Here is a 9,174-nt window from a genome sequence, read left to right as displayed (position 1 = left end):
CAATATCCTAAATGTATTTTATAATTAATTTGATAAAAAAAAAAACTTTTGAGATATGTTTAAATCTTATTTTTATCCTTGAATTTTCAGATTGTTCTCTATATCTATCAACCACTAGTAAATTTATGTTTTTTACATTTCTATCTCAAATTTCCAAAAAAGACTATTTTTGTAATCCAACTTTTAAAAACAAACCATTTAGGTCACCAAAATAGTACAAATTTAAAAGCTCAAATATCAAAATAAACATGATGAAGTTTAGAAGTGAAAGTTTTAAAAGATCAAAATGGAATTTAAACCTTTTAAATATTACCATACACTACATACATACTTAGACAAAGTCATTTTAAACACAACCTAAGTTGGTACTTTCTCCAAAAATGCTTACAGAAAAAGTGATTTTTATTTGAAAGCACTTCTCACAGGCCATCCCAAATACACTCTAAAAACCAACTAAAACCTAATCAAAAGATCGCCAAAAAACCACAACCATACCCAAAAACAAATATAAATCATTCAAACCCAATGTTTATAGCTAAACAACTTTTGGAATATGTAGGAACTGTTCATTGTCCATATTCAAATGTTTATGTCCCAAACATCTATATACAGAATCATTTCCCATTCCCACTATCTTAGCAAGAAGAAGAATATTGTTGAACAGCTTCTTCCTAACACTTAAACAGTACACAAAATCATTAAATAAATAAGAGTAAAATAAATAACTGTCCTGGATACTCTTCCTTGCATCATATATTATTTGAATTTACAAAGAAGAGAAGACAGAAGAGTTTTCAGCTGGATCTTACAGTATCAATGGCATGAACCAAATCATCAAACTTTGCCCCAGTTACTTCTTTAACAACCTTGTTATCCTTTAGAATTTTGAAAGTTGGCACAACTTTTATCCCAAGTTCCTTTGCCAATGGCTGCCAAATAAAGAGAATTCAAGTGTTCTTACATGAAACTATGCAAAATACATTCCTAAGCTCTAGCAAGAAAGTAGGGATCGTGAAACGAACCTTATTGTCTTGGTTGCAGTCGAGCTTTAGAAAGACAACGTCAAGATATTTCTCAGACAATTCTTGAAATTTGGGGGCCATTACTTTGCAGGGTCCACACCTTTAGTGTACCATGTATGAATGAATAAAGAAAGTTAATTAAGATATTAAGCTTGGGAATCCAAAAACAGAGACAATAAATAATGAAACTAAGATTTTCACAAATGATTAATGTGGCAAGGAGTCTGAAATTCCACAGCAAAACAAGGAAAAGTTTCTTTCTAACAAAAATTAATCACCACAGCCATGGGGATCGGGTTATTGACGCAAAAGTAAAAAGTCTGCCAGAATATTAAGGCTGTCAAAGGCAAGGGGTGTTTTTTTTTTTTTTTTTGTTTAGCATGTGAAAAGTCTGCCAGAAAACAGAGACAGTAAAAAGTCTGCCAGAAAATTAAAAAGTCCAAACTTATGCATTATGGAATTAAAGCTAAAGGAGAGAAAAGAAAGATCCAAACGGTCATGACTTAGAGGCAAAGCACATTTCAGTTACGCTATGTTGCATTATATGACTTGAAAAAGTTTATTTTGTATCCAAGTTGTGGTATGAAGCTCGTTAAATCGATATTTTATTCTTTTTCTTATATGTTATATCTAGTATTTTTCTTGGTAAGATATGTTCCATCTAGTATAAACAAGCAATTGTGTTGTGTTTCTATCTAACTAGTTTCTGATTCTTTCAAATTTTCTTTCCTAAAACTCCCACATCAAATTAACTACTTCAGGGTTAATCAGCAACCATATCACCATTAGAAAAGCATCATCATCAAATGGCGACACCCTGATACCCTAAAACAGAGAACATTATATGTCAAAATTATTGAAAACGAAACAAGCAATCATGTAGCTTGTATAGACTACAAATGTTGCTTGATAAGAGTTTAAATAGACTTGTCAACCTTAAGCATAATTCAAAGGCATATGCCATGGATCAAAAGCCAACAAGTTTGAATCCCCCACCCCTAGTTGTTGGAAAATTATTCAATGACCTCTACATCCAACCGTGAAAAACTATCGGTCACATTGCGATTAAACCAAATAATTTCTCCACTTGTTGAACTAAAAAAGAAGTTTAAACAGACTTGATTCCAAATACTTTGTACAAAAATTTGACTAGCCAGTAGCCAGAATACCCATTATTGAATTCCCTTGAACGTATTTAGCAGATGTCTCAACTGTATATTGTTTCGAAAACTACAATACTAGAAAAATTATTCAATGTGAGAGCCACATAGTTCTAGCCTCCTCAAAAGCTTTTGGGTTAATTGATGATTTAAGATTAAACAATTTATATAGTCCGAGAAATTTCAGCTATTAAGCTTGAGTTGGTCCAGTCCGAGATGTGAATCCAAAATGCTACACATCAAAACTAAACCCAGTTTTCAAGTTTTTAATTATTATTTAAAAGAAGAAGAAGAAAAAAACAAGCTGTCTTCCTCTGATAATTTTTTAATCAAAGTCAAACTCAATATTAAAAAAAATACGAGTGCCATCAACTTGCAGAGATTACTTTTATAAATTTCATAATCATTTGACAAACAGACATCTAATTAAAACCAAAATTTCTTTCAATTTCTTAAACCACGAGATCTATGCTCTACTCTGAGCATCGCCTAGCTCGACTAGTTTCCGTAATAAAATCAGTAAACCAGAAATAACCTACAAATATAAGAACATTCATATCCGCAGCCATAATCCAGAACAATCTCATGTAGTAACCTACAGAAACCACAAAATTAAGAAGAAAAGACATATGGAGACACAGAAACACAAACCATTGGGTATACATATCGAGCACAACGGTTTTATCACCGGCGGCATTGACAATGGGCCAGAAAGTGTCCTTGTTGACCTCAGTGACTTTGCCAACAGTAGCGCCGGCAATCTCCAAACTTGAATTGACCTTGAAGGACCGATTTCCACTGGAAACACCAATGCTCCTGCTACTAGTGATACTCAAGCTCTTTGAACTGAAGCAGCCACTCTTCGAGTCGGAAAGTGCGGCGATTGACTGCCTTCCGCTGCAGGGAAACGACGGCGAAGATCTAACCGACGGTGGAGAGAGAGAGAGATGTAAAGCCATGGAAGAGAGAGAAAGAGAGAGAGAGAGATTGCGAAAAAGGTTCAGAAATGGCGGAGGAGAAAGTGAAGTGAAGCTGAGGGACAAGACGTCGAGGGAGGAGGATGACTGAATTACGACGTTACCCTTGAGATTTGGGAGAGTTGCGGCAAGTCTTGGGGGTGTTTTAGTCATTTAGAAATATGGATTGTGGTTGAGAATGGATGGATATGAAAAGACTTAAATGCCCTTCTTGTGTTGAGGACTGAGTGAAAGTTGAGGGGTTAGGATTGTAAATGTCGTGATTTAATTCTTTGTGGTAGCTGAGGGATAATTCTAATGGCGACTGGAGGTTGATAAATGAATCATCATTCTTTTGGACGTGTGTAAGTACATTAATGCCCTTGAGATATTTGTTTACAAATTGTGGAGTACAGGGGTACTCAAGGGAATTTTGAATAAACAGAATGTGGATGAATGAAAGTGTGTTTGGATGACTTAAGGAGGCGTTTGGGCCTATTAGTTGGCCGGGTGGGCTAACGTTTGGGGCTCCAACTAAAATAGGTGGAGTTCAAACGCTCTCTTAAGTGTTCGATTATTTTGGTCCATTTCCTTACTCTCCCTCGTTTTCCTTACTCCTATTAGCGCTCGATTATTTTACTCCAATTACTCAATTCTCGATGCACGGTCACTCGATACCAAGCTTCATGGTCACTCGATACAGTTGCAATCGACACGTGTATACTCGATCATATCGACATCATACTCGATGCTGGATAACTTTATACTCAATTATTTTGAATTCAAAACATGTTTAAAGGTCACTCGATACCCAGCTTCATGGTCACTCAATACATCTGCAATCGACACGTGTATACTCGATCATATCAACATCATACTCGATGCTCAATTACTTTATACTCGATTATTTTGAATTCAAAACCCGTTTGAGCATGTTACACGATACTCGATTATTTTGCCCCTATTTCGATTACTTTCCTTACTCTCCCTCGTTTTCCTTACTCCTATTTGATGGAACATAAAGAACGCATGCACAGCAGAAGCAATGAAATCGAAAACATTCTAATTGCAACAAAAACAAGAATAAGCATACAAAGGGATAGAAAATACAACCTTGAAGACTCCACCGTAAGCTTCCTCTCCCTTGCACGAACGACACCACCAACGGTAAATCCCGCTATTCTCCAGTTGAAGAACATGGTTGTGGGACCGTTATGTTAGTGAAAATAAGAAAACTTTACTATAGAAAAAAGGAGAGTAAAGAGATATGAGGTGGAAGATTTTAGGTCAAAAGTTGTGGAAACATTAGTCTTGCAAATTTAAAAAACAAAGCCTTTTGTAGAGAAAACACATGCAAAATCCCACTTCCACCTCAAACTCCACTTGCATGTGATCTCTAGGTGTCAAGCTTGGGAAAAACCACTTTTGTCCACTTAGTGGGAAAATCCAACAATTGGATTTTTTCACTAACTAATTTTTTTTTTATTAAAAATGAAATATAATTTTCAAATTTTGGAAATTATTTAATCAAAACAATTTAAATTAAATATAATAAATAAATTTAATATCATATATTAAATTGTTTAAGACACCTAGTTTTGATTAATCACATTAATCAAGTTTAAAAAATACTTTCATGCTAATGATCAAGTATACTCTAAAAAATAATTAATCAATTGTAAATTACATCTCATATAAAATACAATTTTTTCTAAAACCCGAATTTGAACATTACAAATTCTTACTTCATCTAGTTCTTCAATTTTGTCCGTATTGAGCTAGCAAGGAGACCCGATGAACCTACAGATCATGGGCTCTAATGATCCGAGACTAATCAAACTCTTTAACCTAGTTAATCAACATTAGTTAACTAACAAGACTGTCCACTATAGCCTATGAACCTACAGATCATGGGCTCTAATGATCCGAGACTAATCAAACTCTTTAACCTAGTTAATCAACATTAGTTAACTAACAAGACTGTCCACTATAGCCTATAGTTGCACTCCCCTCACTGTAGATATATTATGTGTCCATTTGGTTTAACCATCATTAATAAGTTAACTCTTCACAGATTGTTCGTAACCTCGGCTAGGTCAAATATCGAAATATCCCTGAGTTATATCTTTTCTTCTTAAGTACCATTGTTTCTCTAATGAATAATTGATTTAGGATCATAATCACAAATCCATTCTCTCTTAGGCCAACAAGAGGATGGGGCCCCTTGTTCAAGACCCGGGATCAGCCCTTAAGCGAACAACCTTACTACTATCCCTAAAATGGGTAGGAATGAATTCCATCTTGCAAATTCTATGTCCCCAACCATCTACCCAATCTTATCCCTGAAATGGAAGGCATATTGAGTAGCGAGGCTGGGCTTACCCTCACCTATACAGATCAAGGGACAATCGCAAATAAACATGAGTTCATAGACAGTTCAAGATTCAAATCAAGTTAACTAGGACATCAAGAAGTGAAATTAATCGGTGTTAACAGTAAATGGTGTTAATACGTAACAGTGATTATGTAACGATCCGACCCCCTAGGACTTAGGTAAGGTCGTTACTAAAATAAGTGCATGCACAGAGTTTAAAATAACGCTCAGTTATTTGAAATAAATGCTAATTAAACAAGAGAAGTTCATAAGGCATTTATTAAATGCAATTGTTAAAAAAGTTAATAGGGTACCCAAAATTCTTAAAGGCTAATCAAAGGCTTATAAAAGAAATAATCCTTAGTAATAAATTTTAAACAGTAAAACCAAATAACAGATTTCAAGATGCGGAAGCGAAAAGGTCTAGTCCCAGTAACACGATCACGAATTCCGCTGCGCCATTGCCAGTACATCTTTACCTTTTCCTGAAACATCAACATAAGAAAGAATGAATATGAAATACTCAGTAAGTAACCCCACCACTAGGGTCAGGCCAGACATCTATGTCCTCTAGATACCCGCATATGGCACATAAACATATGGAACAAACAAGAGACTGAGTTCTATCCTATTGTAGTTAAGTATGCCCATAAAACTGATGAATCCCTAAGGAAACACAAAACTGGTGAATCCCGAAGGAAACACAAAACTGGTGAATCCCGAAGGAAACACAAACTGGTGAATCCTGAAGGAAACACAAACTGGTGAGCATCTAACTAATCAATGAGGATATTCACACAGTTTCAACGTTCTAAGAATCAACATTGTACAATTCTAAAACATTCATGAAAATCCTTGATACCATGGCTTCATCATATACACATGATTCTTAACAACATATTATACAACATTCATGTATACCTTACATCATAATTCCACAACATGCAAGTATGCCTCAACACCAGCAGATCAGACATCGACATATGAAAACACATACTATCACATACTAACGATCAAGTACTTAGGTGTGTATGTAAACAAATCAGAACTCGTGCCAGAACATACTTTGATTCAGGTCATACTGTCAATCAACATGCTAACATTTACCATAACATACACTCATCACGCTAGCATACAACTAAAGCCTGGCCCGTGGGCAGTTCCAGTGGTAAGATTACTTACCTCAATCGAAACTTTATGGATAACGAAGCTCCGACGGCCAAACTATAACGGTAACTAGAAGTAGCGGCTCTAACACTGAAAACAACTCAAACAATTTCAGTTCAACCATAACAGCAACACTTCAGACCCAAGTCCAAAATATTCAAAAACTTACCCAAAGGATGAAGGTCACTTCCAATTTCCTTTAACGGTGCTCCCTCTAAATTCCAAGTTTCACTAAAACTCACCTTCAAATAAAAACCCAACAACTGTGAATCAAAATGACGAAACCCAACGTTAATGGCTAAGAGATCGAACTGAGCTACCACAACCTTACCTAGAACAAGTCCGACGGCGACAAAGAAGACAGCCGATGACGGTTCTGGGTCTAGCGAAGTGTGAAGAAGCGGTAGCTGGTCAAATATGAGCCGGTGAGGTATGAGAGAACGGCAGCTCGACAGATCTGAGTCGGTGAGGTGCTGCGATTGACGAGGAATCTCTCTCGCGCAGTGACGGGTCTGATGAGACAGTGAAGGAAGCGCGATGTTCAAATCTGAATAGGGGTGAAGGAGGCGCACATCGTTCGGAATGGTAGCGAGGGAGACGCGACGGCGAAAACTGGGCAGTGAGGGAAATGACATTCGTGGGTTTGGGAGGAAAGAAGAAGAAAAAATTGGGGGGGTTTTGCCGTTTGAGGAAGAAGAAGGAGAGTGTTGGTGGGTTTTTTTTTTTTTTTTTTTAAAAAAAAAGATAATAATAAATGTAGGATTGATGGGGGGTTTTAAAATATAATAATTGATGGGGGTTTCAAAATATAATAATTAAAAAGGAAAGTGTAATTATAATAATTTCTTTTCGTTTCGAAAGGAAAATTAATTCCTGCCATAACCTTCACATTGAAATTCAAAATTTAATAATTTTAATTTTTCCGCCAAACTTAAATTCCCGTATTTATACTTGAGATCCAAAATTTCAAAAATGCCCTTCGACCAAGCAATTATTGAATTACCAAGGATAACGTTACTGAAATTACATTATTATATAAAAAAAATGTGTGGGATGTTACATTCTTCCCTCCTCAAAGAACTTTCGTCCTCAAAAGTTAAAATACTCCGGGTGTTACGTTCTTCCCTCCTCAAGGAACTTTCTCCCTTGAAAGTTCATTCTTGAAAAAGCTCTAGGTACTGAGCTTTCATCTCATCCTCTTGCCCCTAGGTGGCTTCCCTGAACTGGTGGTTCTGCCACAAAACTTTCACAAAAGCAATTTTCCGGCGGGCCAATGTCTTAACTTCTCTGGCAAATATCTCTATGGGCTTCTCCTCATAGCTCAAGTTATCATTCAATCGTAAGGGCTCGTAGTCGACTACGTGGGACGGATCTGTCACATACTTCCTTAGCATCGAAACATGGAAGACATTATGAACTGAACACAATGCTGGGGGCAAAGCCAAACGGTAAACTACGGGGCCAATTTACTCCAAGACCTCGAAAGGCTCAATGAACCTCAGACTCAGCTTCTCTTTCTTGCCAAACCTCATAATACCTTTCATGGGTGCTACTTTTAAGAACACTTTCACACCAGTCTCAAATTCCAAGTCCTTACTCTTACATCAGCATAGCTTTTCTGTCTGCTCTGAGATTGTTGCGTACGAGCCCTGATCTTCTGTAATGCCTTATTCGTGGTTTGCACCAATTCAAGTCCTAATAACTTCCTTTCACCAACCTCACCTTGGCATACTGAAGACTTACAACTCTTTCCATATAGGGCCTCAAATGGCAATGTGTCAGTGGCAGGCTGATAGCTATTATTATATGCGAATTCCATTAACTACAGGTGAGAGTCCCAACTCCCTGAAAAACTCTAGTGCACAAGCGCACAACATATCTTCCAATATCTGGTTCAGACGTTCTATTTGACCATCAGTCTATGGGTGAAAAAAATTGTACCAAAATCCAATCGAGTACCCAATGCTAACTGAAGACTCTTCAAAAACTAGATGCAAAATGAGGGTCATCGTTTGACATAGCTAAAACTAGTACCAAAAGAGGTGTAACAACCCCTTCTAGAAATAACTATGGAACTTAAGATGTTGAAAATCAACAACACTTCTACACGTCCGAGCTGAGAACTGTGAAAATGGTCATGAAGTTAAGAAAGTCTTATCCACTAAAAACATACGTTTGAACTTACCATTTTGTCACTGGGAAAACTTCATATGTGCAGTGAAGAAACTGTCATACTATATAATGCGTCATCTAAAGATACATACCAGAATAAATCTAGTCAACTGAAAACTGCTTCTACTCTAGAAGCGCCAACTGTGATGTCTTTCCAAGGGTCTACATGTCTTAGAATAACTCTGTCTAATTAAGTCTCACATTCATGAGAAACTCATCATGAGGCTCTATGTTGTCATGGGTTATAAAACTTACTTGAGCCATCCTCATATTATTCTTTAGGCTTGAAATAATCACATATCATTACTTAGACCCCGCTGCGA

The 9,174-nt window shown here is 36.6% G+C and overlaps 1 protein-coding gene across 1 annotated transcript; it reads right to left on the bottom strand.

Moving 5' to 3' along the window:
- Positions 1 to 528: 528 nt before the first annotated feature.
- On the bottom strand, positions 529 to 3,449 carry LOC120070580 (thioredoxin F-type, chloroplastic-like). The gene is made up of 3 exons (XM_039022372.2): positions 2,834 to 3,449; positions 1,023 to 1,122; positions 529 to 929 (listed from the first exon to the last, which is right to left on the bottom strand). Exons 1-3 carry the CDS (start codon positions 3,310 to 3,312, stop codon positions 795 to 797), a joined length of 714 nt encoding a protein of 237 aa, XP_038878300.1. The 5' UTR covers positions 3,313 to 3,449; the 3' UTR covers positions 529 to 794.
- Between the last annotated feature and the right edge of the window lie 5,725 nt (positions 3,450 to 9,174).

The sequence above is a fragment of the Benincasa hispida genome, chromosome 2 (assembly GCF_027475165.1).
Source record: "Benincasa hispida cultivar pf3 chromosome 2, pf3_genome.v1.1, whole genome shotgun sequence".
Taxonomy (NCBI): Eukaryota; Viridiplantae; Streptophyta; class Magnoliopsida; order Cucurbitales; family Cucurbitaceae; genus Benincasa; species Benincasa hispida.
This window is presented reverse-complemented; position numbering and strand designations above follow the sequence as displayed.